Genomic DNA, 23380 nt, shown 5'->3' with positions numbered 1-23380 from the left:
AGAATCATGTTATAAAAACAAACATGATATTCTAGAAACATAAGAAAAAATTATTTCTTACCAATAATTACATATAGAATTTACAAACCAATATTTGTGTAAAAACTGCAAAAAGATAATTTATACTTAAAGGCTAGACATCTAATAGAGCTTCCATTTCAAACTGTAAACATTCTTAAATGCAAACAATGATACCCTGACAGATCAAGCCAGGGTAAGTTTTAAACTTAAAAATGAAAAATAAGTTATTAGTAAAAGGTTAATTCCTTAACATTTACCTCTGGTAGTGACACTATTGGTTCAAAATGGATATCTTCATTATGAACTACTTCTTCATCACTACCATCTTCATCTTCACCAACTTTACTGGCTGACTGGGTTCCGACTGACTGTGTTCCAAACACAGCCGCTCCAGTATTTGCCCACTGGGAATTTTTATCTGATGAATAAATCAGGATATTTAAACACTGGTATCTATTTTTTACATTTTTCATCCCCCTCTTATTTTATCAATCCCTCTAATTCCTGATGATGTAATATGTACATTAATTTTAAATGTTTAAAATTATATTATTCTAGTAAATTCCTCACGCCTGTAATCCCAGCACTTTGGGAGGCCGAGGTCACCTGAGGTCAGGGGTTCAAGACCAGCCTGGCCAACATGGTGAAACCCCATCTCTACTAATAATACAAAAATTAGGCTGGGCGCAATGGCTCACGCCTGTAATCCCAGCACTTTGTGAGGCCGAGGTGAGCACATCTCCTGAGGTCAGGAGTTCGAGACCAGCCTGCCCAACATGGCGAAACCCCGTCTCTACTAAAAATACAAATATTAGCCAGGCGTGGTGGCAGGCGCCTGTAATCCCAACTACTCGGGAGGCTGAGGAAGGAGATTCACTTGAACCTGGGAGGTGGATGCTGCAGTGAGCCACGAGCATGCCATTGTACTCCAGCCTGGGCAACAAGAGTGAAATTCTGTCTCAAAAATAAATAAATAAATAAGAACATTCTAAAGTTTACTGCATCAACAAAGGCAATGGAACTAAAAGGAAAATTTATTAGAGATGTTCTTACTTGAGCTTCCTGAACTTTTTGAAGCTCTGATTGAAAGTCTTCCCCATTTCCATTGTCTTCATCAGTATCACTACAGACTCCACAAAAAAATGTAGGTGGAAGTTTTAACGTATCTGCTTTTGCCTTCTCTTCAACTGTTGGTTTCTTTTCCCAAACAATGATACATTCTTTCTCATTATCTGAAAAATCAGTACAACACAAGCAAACGAAATTAGATGAAGCCCAACTTCTCTACAGTGGTAGTCATCAATATAATCTACAGACCCAGGTAACAAGACCTGTACATACTAATGAAAAACAAGGAACACCCAGAAAAGAATATTTTCACCTGTTAGTTTTAAGTACTTTAAATCACCATGGGCATAATAAAATTGATAATTATAGAAATTATCAGACTAGGTTATTCCTTCTAAATAGAAGACTTGTTAAAAGCATTATAAATGTCCTTTACACTTAACATACCTGCTATATTTTCTTCCAAGGGTCTACATTTTTCTGAGCCATCCAGATATAGTTTTCCATTAAGTTTCTTGACAGCTGTTTCGAAATCTTCATCTTAAAATACAATTGATTAAAAGAATTTCTAGTTAATTTTGGGGGATTTTCCTTGCTTAGAGACTACCTCCAACTTCACCCTTTCTCACTCTCCACATTTGAATCGCAGCCAATTTTATATCTTTAATACCTCTCTTACTGCTAGAGCTTTAGCTCAGCCTCTCATCTTGTTTGAGCTGCTCTCATTTTAGCTCATCTTCCGATCTCCTTGTCCCATAACCCAATACTGTATACCACTGTCCAACTGATTCTATTGAGACTTTTATTTAACTGTCCAGCTTAAAAACTGTTATGGCATACAAAGTTTTCCACTGGAACCTTGTCTGCCTTATCTCTCTCTTCCACATCTTTAAGACTCCAGAAAAATTATAATTATTTTAAATCCCCTCAAAACACATGCCTGGCACATTAGCCATCCAAAAAATGCTTGCTTAATGATTACAGTTCTTTTGATCATTGTATCCATTGACCATTTGCACATACATTTAGGGTAAATATCTACCTGCAAGGATATTAGTGATAAGTTCTAAGAGGCAGGCTTAAAATAATTAAACCATACTCCCAATTTTACTAAGATTAGCGGGAACAGAGTGTTTTTGAAATAACAAAAGTTTTACCATCCTCCTCTTCTTCACTAACATAATCTGGTCTATTCTTGTAGCAGAAGAAAGTTGGAGGAAGTTTAAGTTTGGTTGCAAGGGCTTTCTGGTCAGCGGTTGGAGTTACTTCATATACAATGAGAACATCATCATCTGAGGGGGAATCTTCAGGTTTTTTCTTCTCTTTTGCTGTAACACCAGTCAAAAAAATTGACAAAGATAAGGTATTAAGTATTGACGTTAATACTCTAACTGAAAATAACCATGGAACTTATCTATAGGTTAAAACAGCATGCTGATAAAAAACATATACTTTGATGCAGAGATGTATGATAATCATGAATTAGAATTAGCATCCTGATTTAGTGTTCTACCAAAAACCCTAAGTGAACACAGAATCTATTTAAAACCAAAGAAAACAAAAAAAAATCTTGTGTTTAACAGTCATTGAAAAGAATTACTACTAATTTCTAGAATTTAAAAGGTTAAAAATTTTAAAGTGTTGCCTAACTATACTTAGCATACAATAGTTTACCAAAATATCCATGCATTTGCAGCAATTGAAAAAAATCTTAAAGAAACATAAGCAAGTATTAGTATACATATGAAACTAATCCAAAGCCAACTGTGATTAATTCCTGTAAGGGAAGTTAACAATTGCCAAGAATGGAAGGTGACTAGAGTTGCATCTAGTTTGCCTACGTTCAAGCATGATACTAGATAAAATCAAATAAAAACTGTTACTCTATGGGTAGCTAACAATATAAAATCTAAGACCATTCATATGGCTGAAAACAACCCATCCCCAGCCACCATCAATGCAAAGGGCAAAAAATTAGAAAGAGAAAAAACCTATATACAACCTGTTCTGATCTGTTAATGTAAAGAAGAATTTCTGGCTAAAGGAGTTTAATAAAGTAAGCCGGTCATGAAGCATGCCATGTATACCAACTGGTGACAGAGAAACATTCTGAGAGCTATGCTGTCCAATATGGTAGCCTAGCCACATTCTATTAAAACCTCACAAGGTGACTAGTCCAAATCAAGACATGCTAACAGTAAGTGTAAACACACACACTGGATTTTGAAGACTTGGTGAAGAACAATAATGTAAAATATCATTTTTATATTAATTAGAAGTTAAAATGATATTTTGGACATAATGAGTTAAATCAAATATATCAATAAAATTACTTTCATCTGTTTCCCTTTTTAACTGTTTCTTTTTATTTGTTTTAATATGGCTACTAGAAAATTTATGTATGTATTTATTTATTTATTTGAGATGTGGTCTTGCTTTGTCACCCAGAGCTGGAGTGCACTGATGTGATCATAGTTCACTGAAGCCTGGAACTTGTGGGCTCCAGTGATCCCTCTGCCTCAGCCTCCCAAGTAACGGATTATAGGCACAAGCCATTGCACCAAATGACAATTTTAAATTACATACACAGGTTATATTTTATTTCTACTGGATGACACTGCTCTGGAGAACCAGTGCCCTTCCTTTTACAATGTTAAATTTGTCCCTCTCCTTCATTATAAACAAAAACTTAGTATCATTTCCTAGCTAGGAGAAATAACAGTACACCGTAAGATACAGATTCTTTTTCCACTTCTGCTATTACTCAGTAAAGACACCTTGGGTAAATCAGATTGAGGCCAAGATGGCCTCAGTTTACTCATGTCTAAAGTCTTCATTTCTAAGGTCCCTTGGGACAATGACATCAGATTCAAAACAGAATAAAGCTCTTTGTTCTACAGTAGTGTATAGGCACATTCGTTCTTAGGTCAGGGATTCCTAACCTGGAGCTCACAGAAATTGTATGCAAGTATACATCCACTTTTAAGTTAACACTTTTCACATTTCTCAAAGACTGTATCTTTAAAAATAAAAGATTAAGAGCTACCTTAGCTAGTAATAAAACTGGTATACTTTAAAAAAAAATCAGAGATTGTTACTTTATCATTGTACTTGCTTGGCATGGCTAAGATGTGTTACTGGTCACTAATGGTGAGATTTCACTTCCCTAACCTGTTCTTGAAGGCCTTCAACAGATCCCACTTGTTCCACTGTAGTAGCCACACTTCTAAAAATGATCTGTGCAAGCTTTATAGAATGCTGGCTGTTAAAAATGGGGTCCATTTTCAAATACAACATTTTTCTAAACCATGCACACAAGAACAGCCCTACGGGGACACTCTTCCATATTGTATACATGCTGTTGCCACTACATTTGAATGCAGGCAGATGTTAGTGGCTAAAGATAAACATTAAATAAAACATAGGTCTTCATTGAGCAGACCTGAAATAACAAAGCAATGAAGTATATTACAAATCAGCATCCCAGTACATTTTAAAAAACAAACCAACAAGGGTGTCATGCCACCAGTCAAAAGGTACTTTGCTTAAACTGGCATTCTTTAACATGCATGTTGTAGTGGTAAGTACTTAATTTCATACAACCACAGTTATTAATACTTTGCTAAGGGCTACCAGCTGCTAAAAACTGCTGTTATCTCATACTGAGAATGCTAGTTCTATACCTTTGCTCTTAGGCTGTGAGGAAGGGGTGCTAGTCCAAAAGGCCATGGGATTAGATTTAAAGAGGCTAAAATTAAATCCTAGAAAATAAAGAATATTTCATTTTTTTAACATTTTGGGAAACAGAATGAGTATGCTTTTAAAACATAAAAAGCCAGAATCCCTCAATTTATACCACCAATCTGATTGTCTTCCATATTCATTTATCCCTGTAGTTTCATTCTTTGCTCATTTAATAAATGAGCAAGACTGACATACAACATAAAAAATGAGAACATCTCAATATCATGTTCTCTTTTTTTTTTTTTTTTTTGGAGACAAAGTCTCACTCTGTCAGCCAGTCAGGCTGGAATGCAGTGGCATGATTTCAGCTCACTGCTGCCTCCATCTCCTGTGCTCAAGCGATCCTCCTGCCTCAGCCTCCTGAGTAGCTGCTAATTATAGGCACGCACTACCACACCCGGCTAATTTTTGTATTTTCAGTAGAAACAGGGTTTCACCATGTTGGCCAGGCTGGTCTTGAACTCCTGAGCTCAAGTGATCTGCCCACCTCAACCTCCCAAAGTGCTGGGATTCTAGGAGTGAGCCACCATGCCCAGCCTCAATATCATGTTTTCTGAGTGACAAAACAAACTGAACAAATGAAAATGAACACTTTAAAAAAAGACTCACGTTAATGCGCATGATTCAAGCATGAGTCCGTATACTGTACCGAGTTCTTTTGCTCTGCCCTAGCATGATAGAAGTATCTTCCAGTTACTGAAATGTCTTAAACTAAGTTCGCTTGCTCTTTGAAACCTCACTGTGAACTTAATAAGGGAGAAAAAAAATTGCTCAAATATTTTGGGGGTGTTCATAAAGCATCATTTATATCCCAACATTAGTATCCTACAAAGAGTCTGCATCAAGCTAAACATTAAAAGAAAGAAAAATTGTGCTTAACTTTAACAGCAAAGTACTTACCCTTTTCTGGTGTTTTAAATGTGTGGTTGATTGAAGATTCTTCCGTTGGAAAGGAAGCAAAGAGATTTTTGACTTTGCTATCTGAAGACTGTTCGATATCAGAGTTCTTTGACAGTTCACATTTGTCAGGTTCCGCTTTGCTTTCAGATCCACTCTGGGCTACTGAACTAGTTTCATTATTGTTACTTTTCAAAGGTGCATTAAAACTAAATCCAAACAAAGACCCAGTGGCTGAACTGTTGCCAAATGCAAATGGTTTTGATTTTTCACTACCAAAAATGCTTTTAACAGACTCTGAACCAAATACAAACTTTGGAGGAGAAACCACTGCTTTTGTTGTTTCAGATGTGCTAGACACTTCAACTTCTGAAGTTGTATCTGCTACATCATCACCCTGAATAACATCTGTCCTCTCTCTTGTGGTTTCTTCTAATACAGCTACAGCAATTTTGCCACATGGTGACTCTCTGGGAGTGCTTGACCGAGAAACATGAGGTGTTATCAAAGAATCTTTTTCCTGGGCTGCTTTTGCTTCATCAAAAATTTTCTTAAACGAGTCTGCAACATCCTGTAGTTTAAAACAAACAGCTAAATGCTCTACTTTTCTTTCTCCATCTGCAAAATCACATGCAGTCCACACCCATACTCTTTCTGTCCCTTTCATATTTTGCAAAGTCATGTCTGGAGTTATTCTGTGATTGGCACAAAGTTTTAATACTTGGTCCCTTCTCATCACTATATGAACTTGCTTATTATCATAATTCTGTAAAATCTTTATATCACCAATGCCCCTTTCTTTCCACTGACCAACATCTTTATCGTATCTGTAGAGTTTTGCCCTGTGACTAAAAACAACTTGTTCATTTTCCTCACCACTGGATACTTCAACTAGATCAGGTAAAGGAACAACAGGTTCAAAGTACTGTCCATCTCTCTCTTCTTCTTGAGTAACATCAGATTCTTCATCAGTGCCAACTGAAGTCCCACTCTGATTCAACTTGGCAGGAGACTTAGATGGACTCAAAGCAGATTTAAAACTGAAGTTAAATCCTGTTGTTGACTCACCAAAGCGGAAAAGATTTTTTCTCACAGGGCTACTTGCCAATGGAGAAGCATGTACTGAGCTACTACTAACACTATCATCCAAAGCATCTTCCCTTAAATTATAGTTATCCCATTCTAATGTGGGCCCAGTGTTTTCAGGATTGGGTTTTATTGTTGTGTCTGAGGCACCAGCTGCACCTGTACCTGAACTCTTATTCTCATCCTCAGTGACTTTTGTTTGATCATTCGTCAAAAATGTTTTGAAATCTTTCAGTCCACTCTTCATTTCTTCAGCTCTCTGTATTAACTTGGCAGCTCTGCCAGTATCTACAAGTTTATGGGGAGTTTGAAGTGGTATGTCTAACAGAAGCCGCTGGCATTCCTCAAATTTTTGCTTGAATTCTTCAGCCAGCTCTGGTGTTTTAAATTTTGCTGCCAACTGCTCTAGTTTAGCATCACCATCAGAAAAATCACTGGCTAACCACATCCATGCTCTGTCGGATCCAGAGAGAGGCTTCAGGTTCATTGTAGTCGTTATCCAATGATTAGCACACACTTTTAGTACTTGTTCTCTTCGCATCGGCATTCTTAGTTTGCCATTGACCTCATTTTTGAGAATTTTTAAGTTCCCCAAGCCCCTTTCTTTCCACTGACTTATCTCAGCATCAAATCTAAATAGTTTTACCCGCTGTGAATACAGAACTTTTTCATCTTCTTCTTCTGTTACAAGTTCTACTTTTTCAGGCGTTTGAACTACTGGTTCAAAATGGATGTCATCGCTGTCCTCAGTCTTATAGGCATCATCATCTTTCTCAAAGTCACCAGAAGTGTTTGCTTTATCGGCCATTTTACCGCATTGTGATGAGAATAATTTTTCTCCAGCACCTGAAAATCCCTTGAAATTGGAGTCTTTTTTGCCAAACTGAAATCCTTCTCCTGAAGTTGATTTTGCAAGATCTGCAAATGTAAAAGTGCTACTTGTTTGACCAAAAATCACACCACTACCATTCTTCTGGCTACTAATATTCTGAGCCTGGAAGCCAGTATCATTTTCAAGAGGCTTTTCACTTTTCTTTTCTTGATTTCCTGGTTCTGAAATGCCAAATTTAAATCCATCAGCAGACACAGGGATGGAAAATCCTTCTCTGGTTGACTTAAATTCTGTATTAGAAGAACCCTGAAACATAAATGAAGGTGAATTTTCTTGATCCACATGCCCAAATTTGAATCGTTGCTCTGTATTGCCAAACTTAAAAGCTTTTTCTGAGAAATTACTTTTAAATCCTGTTCCCACCTGACTTCCAGAAGAGTCATGCAACTTCATTTCTGAGCCCAATGTGAAAGCTGAAGGAGCTTCTGCAATAGGTTTATTAGTTGGTTTAGAGGCATCACAAGCCACACATTTTAAGGAAGAACTCATTTTGTACACAGCAAACACTACAATCCCACTGTCCTTTCTTGATGAACATTCCTTCAAATCCACTTTTTGGAGCCTTGCTTATCTCCGAAGAGGCAGGTGTTGAAATTGCAGTTGTTTGATTTTGTTTACTTGGACACTGACAAGCAATACATTTGGTAGCACTGGCTTCATTTCTTACTAAGCACACACTGCAATCCCACTGTCCTTCCTTCTTAGTGAACACTCCCTCAAATCCGCTCTTTGGAGCCTTGCTTGTCTCTGAAGAGGCAGATGTTGAAACTGCAGAAGTAGTTTGATTTTGTTTACCTGGATTCTGACAAGCAATATATTTGGTAGCACTGGCTTCATTTCTTACTAAGCACACACTGCGATCCCACTGTCCTTCCTTTTTAGTGAACATTCCCTCAAATCCGCTCTTTGGAGCCTTGCTTGTCTCTGAAGAGGCAGGTGTTAAAATTGCAGAAGTAGTTTGATTTCGTTTACCTGGATTCTGACAAGCAATACATTTGGTAGCACTGGCTTCATTTCTTACTAAGCACACACTGCAATCCCACTGTCCTTCCTTTTTAGTGAACATTCCCTCAAATCCGCTCTTTGGAGCCTTGCTTGTCTCTGAAGTACCAAACTTAAAAGAGGCAGGAGCTGGAACAGAAGTAGATGGACTTGGTTTATCCGGATTCTCACAAGCAACACATCTTGTAGCATTTGCTTCATCTCACACTAAGCATGAACTGCAATCCCACTGTCCTTCCTTCTTAGCAAACATGTCCTCAAATCCACTTTTTGGAGTTTTACTTGTCTCCGAAGTACCAAACTTAAAAGAGGCAGGTGTTGGAATAGAAGTAGCAGGTAGACTCTGTTTTCTCAGATTCTGACAAGCAGTACATTTTGTAGAGCTCCCCTCATTTTGTACCAAACATACACTGCAATCCCACTGTCCTTCCTTTGTAGAAAAAACAGATCTGAAATCACTGTTAACAGGTTTAGGAAGATCTCCCTGGCCAAATTTAAATGAAGCTTGATGAACAAATGAAGATCCACTTTTGTTAGCAGATTTTGTATTCTGACACGCAATGCACCTAGATACAGTAGGTTCATTTCTTACTAAACAAATACTGCAATCCCAGTGACCTTCTTTCTTTGGAGTCACCAATGCAAATCAATCTTGAACATTCTCTGGGCCGGTTTTAGGAGTAAAAACAGTTTCAGCTAATGGTGGGCCAACAAGCTCTTTATTGCTTGGGTTTAGATTTTGGCAGGATACACATTTCTTAGCAGTTGCAGCATTCTTTAATGAGCAGCTGTTACAATGCCACCAAGACCCTTCTTTCTTTGCAACTTGGAATTCAAAATTCATGTTTCCAGCATCAGATTTGCAAATATCCTTGTTGTCATGACTTGTGGGTTCTTTTACAATTCTGACAGCCTGATTTGATGCTGTGGCTACATTTCTTCCTGGGGCTTTTAAAATGCTCTGGGCTTCTTCAAACTTGCACTTAAAAAGTGCTGCATCCTCAGGAGTTTTGAACCTAATAGCAAGTTGTTCTGGTTTTGGCAACTCATCTGCATAATCAAGGGCATGCCATACAAATGATCTGTCTGATCCAGCATTTGGTGTCAATTTCATATCTGGACTGATGTAATTAATGATTTGCACAGATTTTCAATACTTGCTCTCGCCTCATTAGAAGGCGAATTTTACCAGATGTTTTATGCCTCAGTATTTTTACATTGCCAATCCCACGTTCCTTCCATTCTTTGGATTCTACATCAAAACGAAACAATTTTGCGCGGTTGCAAAAGAATCCTTCTTCATCTTCCTCACCAGTTTTTACTTCAATCTTATCAGGAAGAGGTACTACAGGCTCAAAGTGAGGACCGTCATCATCATCATCCCCATGGGCACTTCCTCCATCTGTCTCATGATTCTTGTTTGCTGTCTCTAAAGTGGGTGTTCCAAATACTGATTTCCCTGGACCATGGAAAGTAAACATATCATCACTTCGCCGAAAACCAGAATTCTTTTGCTGACTCGACCCCATGTTTTCTGTAAATGAAATTCCGGACACATTTTTGCTTCCAAAATTGAATGTATTTCGAGGCCCAATGTTTTGACAACCAGGGATTGGTTTGGGTCCACTATAGCCATCTCCTTGCGAGGGTTTATCTGAAGTCAGGAGACCTAAAAGGCTTTCACTGTTACTGTAAGCTGCAGGAGGGGGCTGTGTCACAACCTGTGGTGAGGAAAACGTGAAGTCACCATCATTTGATTTGAAATTTGAGTTAAATTTAAAAGGAGTTGGCTGTGTTGTGTGTGCTGGTGTTGGCAAAGATGGCCTTATTCCTTCACCCGGCATGGGCTGAACAAAATTAGTTTTCCCAAATTCTATAGCCTTAGATTCTGCAGATCTTGAAGCATGAGCTGCAATTGGAGGTTTTGTGAAATATCCTGGTTCTGGCAAAGGTGAATTAGTGCTTGTCTGTTGAACATTGTAATTAAAGTAATCATCACCCCTGGGCGATAGAATTCCTGTTGCAGGAGACTCAAAACGCAATGCAGGAGGACCATACATCTCCTGAGAGAACATACAAGCAGATGAGCTTTGCACTGGTAGTGTGTGCATCTGTTGCGGATAGGCATAAATATGCTGTTGGGGTGGAAGCCTATTCATGCCATAGACTGGGCCCTAAAAGACAGAAAGTTAAAACATTTTGTAGATTGTCTACAAAACTACAGATAACTAAATGCAAACCAATTCTCACAAACCTCAAACGTGAATATGAAGTGTAGAAGATCTCATTAGGGGATGTAGTACACATCACTAACCCGTTTATGCCAGAGGCTGCAAATTTTCTGTGTGAAAAATCAGACCTTGGCAATGACCTTGAGCAGTAGGATATAAATAACTCCCATAAGCTTAGTGTACCAATAATGGAACACTAGGCATAAATAGGTTAAGAGAAAACCACATTACTGCAAAGATACTTGCATATATACTTGGCATATAATGAAAATTAATTACAGCATCTTAAAATCTACAACTAAAGTCATAAAATAAATACCTTCTTCATTCCTAAACAATTTATCAAATGACATTAACAATAATGATGATGATGATGATAACATTTATTGAGCATTTATTAATGTGCCAGGTAGGCACCGTTCTAAGCACTTTACATTATTATCTCATTTTAATATCCTCAAAAACCCTATGAATTAAGGTATTATTATTATCCTCATTTTACATATGAGGCAACTGATGCATTGAGAGGTTAAGAAACTTGCCTGTGGTCAAAATAAGCAGAAGAGCAAGGGTCTAAATGCACCCTAATACTCTGTCCTCAAAGCTGTCACATTCAACTACCACTGTAATGTTGAGTCTTCAATCAATTGTTATATATATAGCTGTATCAGGCCTGAAAGTACTTACCACATAGTGGGTCAGCAAGGGCATTATAGTTCTATTTCTGTTAAAACAGAATGATGAAGGATCCACCACCACCACTCCCATTTTTAAAATATTCTAAATATTCACACTTATTGTAACACAAAAATAAGGTGACTAAGAAGTATAATTTCTGTATCTGGAGATAAATTTAAAATATCTACATTTTAAGGGACATAAAAGTTTTAATACTGAACAGCTCTCCTTTTTTTATTTTTATTATTATACTTCAGGTTTTAGGGTACACATGCACAATGTGTAGGTTTGTTACATGTGTATCCATGTGCCATGTTGATTTCCTGCACCCATTAACTCATCATTTAGCATTAGGTATATCTCCTAATGCTGTCCCTCCCCCCTCCCCCAACCCCACAACAGTCCCTGGAGTGTGATGTTCCCCTTCCTGTGTCCATGAGTTCTCATTGTTCAATTCCCACCTATGAGTGAGAACATGTGGTGTTTGGTTTTTGTCCTTGCGATAGTTTACTGAGAATGATGTTTTCCAGTTTCATCCATGTCCCTACAAAGGACATGAACTCATCATTTTTTATGGCTGCATAGTATTCCATGGTGTATATGTGCCACATTTTCTTAATCCAGTCTATCGTTGTTGGACATTTGGGTTGGTTCCAACTCTTTGCTATTGTGAATAGCGCCGCAATAAACATACGTGTGCATGTGTCTTTATAGCAGCATGATTTATAGTCCTTTGGGTATATACCCAGTAATGGGATGGCTGGGTCAAATGGTATTTCTAGTTCTAGATCCCTGAGGAATTGCCACACTGACTTCCACAATGGTTGAACTAGTTTACAGTCCCACCAACAGTGTAAAAGTGTTCCTATTTCTCCACATCCTCTCCAGCACCTGTTGTTTCCTGATTTTTTAATGATGGCCATTCTAACTGGTGTGAGATGGTATGTCACTGTGGTTTTGATTTGCATTTCTCTGATGGCCAGTGATGATGAGCATTTCTTCATGTGTTTTTTGGCTGCATAAATGTCTTCTTTTGAGAAGTGTCTGTTCATGTCCTTTGCCCACTTTTTGATGGGGTTGTTTGTTTTTTTCTTGTAAATTTGTTTGAGTTCATTGTAGATTCTGGATATTAGCCCTTTGTCAGATGAGTAGGTTGCAAAAATTTTCTCCCATTCTGTAGGTTGCCTGTTCACTCTGATGGTAGTTTCTTTTGCTGTGCAGAAGCTCTTTAGTTTAATGAGATCCCATTTGTCAATTTTGGCTTTTGTTACCATTGCTTTTGGTGTTTTAGACATGAAGTCCTTGCCCGCGCCTATGCCCTGAATGGTATTGCCTAGGTTTTCTTGTAGGATTTTAATGGTTTTAGGTCTAACATTTAAGTCTTTAATCCATCTTGAATTAATTTTTGTATAAGGTGCAAGGAAGGGATCCAGTTTCAGCTTTCTGCATATGGCTAGCCAGTTTTCCCAGCACCATTTATTAAATAGGGTATCCTTTCCCCATTTCTTGTTTTTGTCAGGTTTGTCAAATATCAGATAGTTGTAGATATGCAGCATCATTTCTGAAGGCTCTGTTCTGTTCCATTGATCTATGTCTCTGTTGTGGTACCAGTACCATGCTGTTTTGGTTACTGTAGCCTTGTAGTATAGTTTGAAGTCAGGTAGCGTGATGCCTCCAGCTTTGTTCTTTTGGCTTAGGATTGACTTGGCGATGCGGGCTCTTTTTTGGTTCCATATGAACTTTAAAGTAGTTTTTTCCAATTCTGTGAAGAAAGTCATTGGTAGCTTGATGGGGATGGCATTGAATCTATAAATTACCTTGGGCAGTATGGCCATTTTCACGATATTGATTCTTCCAACCCATGAGCATGGAATGTTCTTCCATTTGTTTGTATCCTCTTTTATTTCATTGAGCAGTGGTTTGTAGTTCTCCATGAATAGGTCCTTCACATCCCTTGTAACTTGGATTCCTAGGTATTTTATTCTCTTTGAAGCAATTGTGAATGGGAGTTCACTCATGATTTGGCTCTTTGTTTGTCTGTGATTGGTGTACAAGAATGCTTGTGATTTTTGTACATTGATTTTGTATCCTGAGACTTTGCTGAAGTTGCTAATCAGCTTAAGGAGATTTTGGGCTGAGACAGTGGGGTTTTCTAGATATACAATCATGTCATCCGCAAACAGGGACAATTTGACTTCCTCTTTTCCTAATCGAATACCCTTTATTTCCTTCTCCTGCTTGATTGCTCTGGCCAGAACTTCCAGCACTATGTTGAATAGGAGTGGTGAGAGAGGGCATCCCTGTCTTGTGCCAGTTTTCAAAGGGAATGCTTCCAGTTTTTGCCCATTCAGTCTGATATTGGCTGTGGGCTTGTCATAGATAGCTCTTATTATTTTGAGATACGTCCCATCAATACCTAATTTATTGAGAGTTTTTAGCATGAAGAGTTGTTGAATTTTGTCAAAGGCCTTTTCTGCATCTGTTGAGATAATCATGTGGTTTTTGTCTTTGGTTCTGTTTATATGCTGGATTACATTTGTTGATTTGCGTATGTTGAACCAGCCTTGCATCCCAGGGATGAAGCCCACTTGATTATGGTGGATAAGCTTTAGATGTGCTGCTGGATTCGGTTTGCCAGTATTTTATTGAGGATTTTTGCATCAATGTTCATCAAGGATATTGGTCTGAAATTCTCGTTTTTGGTTATTTCTCTGCCAGGCTTTGGTATCAGGACGATGCTGGCTTCATAAAATGTGTTAGGGAGGATTCCCTCTTTTTCTATCGATTGGAATAGTTTCAGAAGGAATGGTACCAGTTCCTCCTTGTACCTCTGGTAGAATTCGGCTGTGAATCCATCAGGTCCTGGACTCTTTTTGGTAGGTAAGCTATTGATTATTGCCACAATTTCAGAACCTGTTATTGGTCTATTCAGAGATTCAACTTCTTCCTGGTTTAGTCTTCGTAGGGTGTATTTGTCGAGGAATTTATCCATTTCTTCTAGATTTTCTAGTTTATTTGCATAGAGGTGTTTGTAGTATTTTCTGATGGTAGATTGTCTTTCTGTGGGATCAGTGGTGATATCCCCTTTTTCATTTTTTATTGCATCTATTTGATTCTTCTCTCTTTTCTTCTTTATTAGTCTTGCTAGCAGTCTATCAATTTTGTTGATCTTTTCAAAAAACCAGCTCCTGGATTCATTAATTTTTTGAAGGGTTTTTTGTGTCTCTATTTCCTTCAGTTCTGCTCTGATTTTAGTTATTTCTAGCCTTCTGCTAGCTTTTGAATGTGTTTGCTCTTGCTTTTCTAGTTCTTTTAATTGTGATGTTAGGGTGTCAATTTTGGATCTTTCCTGCTTTCTCTTGTGGGCATTTAGTGCTATAAATTTCCCTCTACACACTGCTTTGAATGTGTCCCAGAGATTCTGGTATGTTGTGTCTTTGTTCTCGTTGGTTTCAAAGAACATCTTTATTTCTGCCTTCATTTCATTATGTACCCAATAGTCATTCAGGAGCAGGTTGTTCAGTTTCCATGTAGTTGAGCGGTTTTGAGTGAGTTTCTTAATCCTGAGTTCTAGTTTGATTGCACTGTGGTCTGAGAGACAGTTTGTTATAATTTCTGTTCTTTTACATTTGCTGAGGAGAGCTTTACTTCCAACTATGTGGTCAATTTTGGAATAGGTGTGGTGTGGTGCTGAAAAAAATGTATATTCTGTTGATTTGGGGTGGAGAGTTCTGTAGATGTCTATTAGGTCCACTTTGTGCAGAGCTGAGTTCAATTCCTGGATATCCTTGTTAACTTTCTGTCTCGTTGATCTGTCTAATGTTGACAGTGGGGTGTTAAAATCTCCAATTATTATTGTGTGGGGGTTTAAGTCCCTTTGTAGGTCACTCAGGACTTGCTTTATGAATCTGGGTGCTCCTGTGTTGGGTGCATGTATATTTAGGATAGTTAGCTCTTCTTGTTGAATTGATCCCTTTACCATTATGTAATGGCCTTCTTTGTCTCTTTTGATCTTTGTTGGTTTAAAGTCTATTTTATCAGAGACTAGGATTGCAACCCCTGCCTTTTTTTGTTTTCTATTTGTTTGATAGATCTTCCTCCATCCCTTTATTTTGAGTCTATGTGTGTCTCTGCACGTGAGATGGGTTTCCTGAATACAGCACACTGATGGGTCCTGACTCCTTATCCAGTTTGCCAGTCTGTGTCTTTTAATTGGAGCATTTAGCCCATTTACATTTAAAGTTAATATTGTTATGTGTGAATCTGATCCTGTCATTATGATGTTAGTTGGTTATTTTGCTCGTTAGTTGATGCAGTTTCTTCCTAGCCTCGATGGTCTTTACAATTTGGCATGTTTTTGCAGTGGCTGGTACCAGTTGTCCCTTTCCATGTTTAGTGCTTCCTTCAGGAGCTCTTTTAGGGCAGGCCTGGTGGTGACAAAATCACTCAGCATTTGCTTGTCTGTAAAGTATTTTATTTCTCCTTCACATATGAAGCTTAGTTTGGCTGCATATGAAATTCTGGGTTGAAAATTCTTTTCTTTAAGAATGTTGAATATCGGCCCCCACTCTCTTCTGGCTTGTAGAGTTTCTGCCGAGAGATCAGCTGTTAATCTCATGGGCTTCCCTTTGTGGGTAACCCGACCTTTCTCTCTGGCTGCCCTTAACATTTTTTCCTTCATTTCAACTTTGGTGAATCTGACAATTATGTGTCTTGGAGTTGCTCTTCTCAAGGAGTATCTTTGTGGCGTTCTCTGTATTTCCTGAATCTGAATGTTGGCCTGCCTTGCTAGATCGGGGAAGTTCTCCTGGATAATATCTTGCAGAGTGTTTTCCAACTTGGTTCCATTCTCCCCGTCATTTTCAGGTACACCAATCAGACGTAGGTTTGGTCTTTTCACATAGTCCCAAATTTCTTGGAGGCTTTGTTCATTTCTTTTTATTCTTTTTTCTCTAAACCTCCCTTCTCACTTCATTTCATTCATTTCATCCTCCATCAGTGATACCCTTTCTTCCAGTTGATCGCATCTGCTACTGAGGCTTCTGCAATCTTCGCGTAGTTCTCGAAACTTGGCTTTCAGCTCCATCAGCTCCTTTAAGCCCTTCTCTCCATTGGTTATTCTAGTTATTCATTCTTCTAATTTTTTTCAAAGTTTTTACCTTCTTTGCTATTGTTTTGAATTTCCTCCCGTAGCTCAAAGTAGTTTGATCGTCTGAAGCCTTCTTCTCTCAACTCGTCAAAGTCATCCTCCATCCAGCTTTGTTCCGTTGCTAGTGAGGAACTGCGTTCCTCTGGAGGAGGAGAGGTGCTCTACTTTTTAGAGTTTCCAGTTTTTCTGCTCTGTTTTTTCCCCATCTTTGTGGTTTTATCTGCTTTTGGTCTTTGATGATGGTGATGTACAGATGGGTTTTTGATGTAGATGTCCTTTCTGTTTGTTAGTTTTCCTTCTACCAGGCAGGACCCTCAGCTGCAGGTGTGTTGGAGTTTACTAGAGGTCCACTCCAGACCCTGTTTGGCTGGGTGTCAGCAGCGGTGGCTGCAGAACAGTGAATTTTCATGAGACCACAAATTCAGCTGTCTGATAGTTCCTCTGGAAGTTTTGTCTCAGAGGAGTACCTGGCCGAGTGAGGTGTCAGTCTGTCCCTACTAGGGGGGTGCCTCCCAGTTAGGCTGCTCAGGGGTGAGGGACCCACTTTAGGAGGCAGTCTGTCCATTCTCAGATCTCCAGCTGCGTGCTAGGAGAACCACTACTCTCTTCAAAGCTGTCAGTCAGACAGGGACATTTAAGTCTGTGGAGGTTCCTGCTGACTTTTTGTTTGTCTGTGCCCTGCCCCCAGAGGTGGAGCCTACAGAGGCAGGCAGGCCTCCTTGAGCTGTGGTGGGCTCCACCAAGTTGGAGCTTCCTGGCTGCTTTGTTTACCTAAGCAAGCCTGGGCAATGGCGGGCGCCCCTCCCCCAGCCTCGCTGCCGCCTTGCAGCTTGATCTCAGACTGCTGTGCTAGCAATCAGGGAGACTCCGTGGGCATAGGACCCTCCGAGCCAGGTGCGGGACACAATCTCCTAGTGTGCCATTCTCCAGGCCCCTTGGAAAAGCGCAGTATTAGGGTGGGACTGACCCGATATTCCAGGTGCCATCTGTTACCCCTTTCTTTGACTAGGAAAGGGAACTCCCTGACCCCTTGCCCTTCCCGAGTGAGGCAATGCCTCGCCCTGCTTCGGCTCATGCACAGTGCGCTTCACCGACTGTCCTGCACCCACTGTTTGGCACTCCCTAGTGAGATGAAACTGGTACCTCAAACAGAAATGCAGAAATCACCCGTCTTCTGTGTCGCTCCGGCTGGGAGCTGTAGACCGGAGCTGTTCCTATTCGGCCATCTTGTGAACTGCTCTCTTTTTTTTTTTTTTTTTTTTGGAGGCGGAGTCTTGCTCTGTCACCCAGGCTGGAGTGCAGTGGTGCAATCTCTGCTCACTGCAAGCTCCGCCTCTGTGGTTCACGCCATTCTCCTGCCTCAGCCTCTCCGAGTAGCTGGGACTACAGGCGCCCGCCACCACGCCCGGCTAATTTTTTTGTATTTTTAGTAGAGACGGGGTTTCACCGTGGTCTCGATCTCCTGACCTTGTGATCCGCCCACCTCGGCCTCCCAAAGTGCTGGGATTACAAGCATGAGCCACTGCGCCCGGCCTGAACTGCTCTCTTGAATGTATTTGAAGGAACCCTAAACAATTTAAAAAGAAAATAATTATAAATGTATAAATTATTCCTTTGTTACCTTTGTGGGAGTAACATTAGCTGCTGGTCTGAGAAGATACTGGGAATTATATGCTGGTGACTGACTATAATATACTGAAGGGCCAGTAGTTGCAACTGAAAAAAAAAAAGAAAATAAAGAAAACACTGTTAAAGTCTATACTACAGTTAAGACTATCTAGGCAAGAGCTATAAATACAAAAGCAATAGAAATTAAAGAAAGATTTAACTACATAAATTTAAAATTTCTGTACATCAAAATACACCAATCAAGATTATCAAATGACAAACTAGAAAAAAATTGCTAAATATGACATGAAGAATAAGAGAATAGCATCGCTGTGATCAACAAGAACAACTACCTCACAAGCATTAAAAAAGGAATAAGGAAGAAAGTAACTGGTGCCTTTTCTAAGAAAGATCAGTATGATGTGGAATTATGGACATTCAGTCACAGAAAGGACGTAAGGAACCAAGATGCCATCTGATGGTCAATGCATTTGAAGTGGGCCTAGAAAATCTGCAGAAAGACTAGGTTGTGTTTTGTAAACTAAAGCTATTACTGAGAATGTTCAGCTCAAAAATCACCTGACAAATTCATGGAAAGGATCTCACAAATAACATAAAATGTGTTCCCTGGCTTAAAATAAAAAGCACATCAACACTCATGCTGATGTACAAACTATATGCTCCATCTGTTTTGTGTGTTTTACCAGGAAACAAAACAACTAGAAGGCACCCATGTTAACGGCAAAACTACCAATAGTCATTTGCTTGAATTGTTTTATGGTAGTTTTACCAGAAAACAACCAAAAGACCTTTTATGCCTGTACACGGAAGAAGAAACAGAAACTGTGCCAAGAGGTTCCAAACAATTGCCTCTGGAAAGCACTGAAAAATCAAGACCTAGAAAAGGCTAGCCAGAAGCCCAAGTTTGATTTTGGAAACCTAACAGAGGTGAGGATAGCTATTTTGAAATTACTATGGGGAGGAAGCAGGCACAGAACACAGAACAACCTGACAGAAATGGCCCAAGAATCTTAAAGTCTTGCAAGATGTCTGTCTGCATGAAAGCAAAAAGAAAAAATAAAATTTTAAATTAAAAAAAAAATCTTAGTCTGAAGTTTAAGTAGGGACTTTAATTGACTACTGACTCTAAACTGTGCGGAAAAAAAACTAAAGAGCTCTAATAAATCTACTAAAAGTAATCTCATTTTTAAAAGCACCACATGAATAGACAATTTAGGAAAGAAATATAATAGGCCTCAAGGAACATGTTTTTGAAGTGAGCCTTGAAAATCTGCAAAAAAATGAGGTTGCATTGTGCAAACTCAAGCTATTATGAGAATGTTCAGGTCAAAAAAATTACCTGACAAATTCATGCAAAGGATCTCACAAGGAACACAAATGTGTTCGTTGGCTTTAAAAAAAAATCACATTAACATTCACGTGATATACAAACTCTTCTCCATCTGTTTTGTGTGAGTTTTACCAAGAAACCAAACAACTGGAAGGTACCCACGTTGAAGATGGCAAAACTACCAACAGCCATTTGCATGAATTGTTGAGCATGACTAGTATTTAAAAAACTTAAAAATTGATATCACTTTTGTTCCTACAAATTGGCAAAGAATTTTATAAACTAGTAAGTCAGCATTAGCAAAAGTGAGAAGATGGCACTATCAGATACTAGTGGTAAGAGCATAAACTGAATATTTTGAATACCCTACAAAACCAGGACAGTGTCCTAGAATTTGTAATGGTATAAACCAGAAACAACATAAATAAAGGAACAGAATTTACAGTACTTCCATATGATGGGATACCATGAACTCATTAATATTCAAAAAACATTTAAGTTTAAAAATGCTCAGAACTAAAGTAACATTTAAGAAACAGGCTAGCTCATCTACACACAACATAGTAACATGGTAACAATCTCATAAAAAATACTGTATGTATAGAGAAAGAACCAGAAGGAAATGCCCTCAAATATAAGAAATGTTAATAAGGTGGTTAGTTTTTAGTTTTCTTCACCCTGTTCCGTACTTCTGAATATCTCCTATGAGCTTATTTATCTTTTTTTTTTTTTTTTTTTTTTTGAGACGGAGTCTTGCTCTATCACCCAGGCTGGAGTGCAGTGGCCCGATCTCGGCTCACTGCAAGCTCCGCCTCCCGGGTTCACGCCATTCTCCTGCCTCAGCCTCTCTGAGTAGCTGGGACTACAGGCCCCCGCCACCACGCCCGGCTAATTTTTTTTGTATTTTTAGTAGAGACGGGGTTTCACTGTGGTCTCGATCTCCTGACCTCGTGATCCACCCGCCTCGGCCTCCCAAAGTGCTGGGATTACAAGCGTGAGCCACCGCGCCCGGCCCGAGCTTATTTATCTTTAATTTTAATCACCTTATTTTAAAAAAACAAGGACCATCTTGATATATGTTTACTTTTATTAAGGAAAAAGAATCTATGAACACACGAACAGAAATCAGGAGATCTTGGCTCTCGCCTTTTCAGTGCCACACAGCTATTTTGTGAACCTGTAAATAATCCATTTGGAGTCTCCATGTTTCTCAATTGTAAAATGAGGATGTGCTGCTTCTACACATTTCATAGGGTCATTGCAAGAATAAAATGAGACAATGAGAATGTTGTATTTACATGCTTGTCTAAGAACAGAAGACCTTTTATGCCTGTACACAGAAGAAATGGAAATCATGACCCACAAGGCACCAAATAACTGACTGCACACATCACTAAAAAAGCCCCAGAAAAGGCTAGCCAGTTTGTTTATCCTCTTACAAGGATCTATATGATGCATAAGGTTTTTAAGTAAACAAGGTTTGAACGTTAGACATTTTATATACTTATCTATGACTTATGACATTTAATAAGCTTGACTTCACAAAGATTTTGTTATTTTGCTTGTGTTGAGAAGATATTATCATAAAAGGCTAGTGGGGTTGCCTTAACTATATGAACCATCACACAAATGTGCTCATCTAAACTAGATTTTATTATAAATCTTTCCTGGGCTCAAAAGAGAAAAAAAAAGTGCACTACTACTACCATTTCAGAAGTCTGTCTTATGTAAAAGGAACAATTTTGTTATTTCTGGCTGCCTGGGAGCAATGTATTATACTGGCAAGTGCTTTGGAGTTACACCACTGGAGTGTGAATCTCGGCTCTATCAATAACTAGCTGTATAATAATGAGTAAGTTACCTAACCTTTCTTTATCTATGTCCTTATTTATTAAAAAGGGATTAATAATGGTACCGGCCATTCTAAGTTACTGTAATTAAATAAAATTACATTCACAAAGCGCTTTTGCACATAGCCAACCCACAGTAAACACTATTAGTAACCTTAGTTCATTAACTGTTTACTGTATACTCTTATAAATGTCTGATACACACCCATGCCCACTTGCACATACACAAATGCTCATGGTAATTATGTAAGGCAAGTATTATCTCCACATTTCAGATAGGTTAACTTACACAGCTACTATAGTAAGTGATAGAGCAGAACTTAAAAACCCAGTGTGACTCAGGTCCAAACTCCTTTTGTTTCTCTATATAACCATAATATTTCAAATTAAGTAAGATTTCCTATATAATGTCCTGCCTCTTATCATTATCACCAAAATAATTCCCCAGAGGTGTAGGTTCTTAATTAAGCATTTCTTAGTGCATAACTCTATTGATTAACATTTTTCAATTTAAGGAATAATCTCATCTCAGCTCATCTGAGATGTGGATTAAGTGTTGTTTAAGCCTTTATATACACGTGATCACATACAGCTCGTTTTTTCTGCTTGGGGTTATAAAAATCTCCATAACACCAAATACAGCTTTTGAAGTAACATATAAACAGACGTTGACATGTATATTAACAAACATATATAAACAAGGTGATTTCACAAGTTATCTACTTAAAAGAGGGAAGTAAAGTAGTTTTACTAAAATATGCGATTATCCATTTGCTAGCTCACCTGTTAGTGGAGCCCCATGAAATGTCTGTGACCCCTGATATCCATCAGGCACTGAGTCTGGTCCATAATTCTCTGTGGGCCAACAATGAGGGGATGCTGAGTTACTGCTATTTAGTTTCAACTCCTGCATTTCTTTCTATTGGAAGAAAAAAAAATCAAATAATTTTAAACATTTAATTATATCATGCCAGAAACAGTGCTGGGAAACTTACTCTTTTAAATTTAAATAACTGATTTTTTTTTTTTGAGATGGTGTCTTGATCTGTCGTCCAGGCTGGAGTGCAATGGCACAATCTCGGCTCACCGCAACCTCCACCTCCTCGGCTCAAGCAATTCTCCCACCTCAGCCTCCCGAGTAGCTGGGATTACAGGCGTCAGCCAGCACACCCAGCTAATTTTTTGTATAATAATAGAGATGGGGTTTCACCATGTTTGCCAGGCTAGTCTTGAACTCCTGACCTCCTGACCTCAAGTGATCCACTGCCTCAGCCTCCCAAAGTGCTGGGATTATAGGTGTGACCCACCACGCCTGCACCTGATTATATCTTTTGAAAGATTCTATTTGCCAATGAGTTCTAGGTAACTGGTGCTGATTTTAAAATATGATTCTTAATTTGTTAAAAATTTATCTGCTCCCATTTTCATTCCTTACTACAAAACCTACTTCATTAACTCTCTCACCTAAACAAATAACCTCCTAAATGATCACACCTTCATTTCCATTCTACACTTGCCTACATTAACCTTTCTGACGTTCACCTCCAGCCAAGACAATTCCCTGCTCAAAAAAACAAGTACCTACAAACTAAACTTCTTTCCCCAACTTTCACAGTCCTCTAACATTACACTGACCATCCTTTCAGTGTGTTCTTTCTACACTGCAATCTGGACTACTTGACATTCCAAATCACCTCCCCAAATTAGCTTTTCACTTAACCCCGTGCTGAAACACAATACAACTAATTCTCAAGGTGATGTTCAAATGCTCCACCAGGAAAGGGAAAAAAAGTAGTAGCTGCA

General features: G+C 38.7%; 1 protein-coding gene across 1 annotated transcript in view; it reads right to left on the bottom strand.

The window, feature by feature from the left end:
- Window positions 1-23380, bottom strand: part of LOC129462958 (E3 SUMO-protein ligase RanBP2-like) — a 62022-nt gene that overhangs the window by 2386 nt on the left and 36256 nt on the right. The window contains 10 exon segments of the mRNA XM_063617045.1: window positions 279-506; window positions 997-1253; window positions 1537-1629; window positions 2247-2417; window positions 4773-4850; window positions 5734-8192; window positions 8194-9842; window positions 9844-10884; window positions 18390-18484; window positions 22361-22496. Coding sequence (XP_063473115.1) covers window positions 279-506; window positions 997-1253; window positions 1537-1629; window positions 2247-2417; window positions 4773-4850; window positions 5734-8192; window positions 8194-9842; window positions 9844-10884; window positions 18390-18484; window positions 22361-22496 — 6207 coding nt within the window.

The sequence above is a fragment of the Symphalangus syndactylus genome, chromosome 14 (assembly GCF_028878055.3).
Source record: "Symphalangus syndactylus isolate Jambi chromosome 14, NHGRI_mSymSyn1-v2.1_pri, whole genome shotgun sequence".
Taxonomy (NCBI): Eukaryota; Metazoa; Chordata; class Mammalia; order Primates; family Hylobatidae; genus Symphalangus; species Symphalangus syndactylus.
Note: the sequence above shows the minus strand (reverse complement) of the source record. Positions and strands in the feature narration are given on the sequence as shown.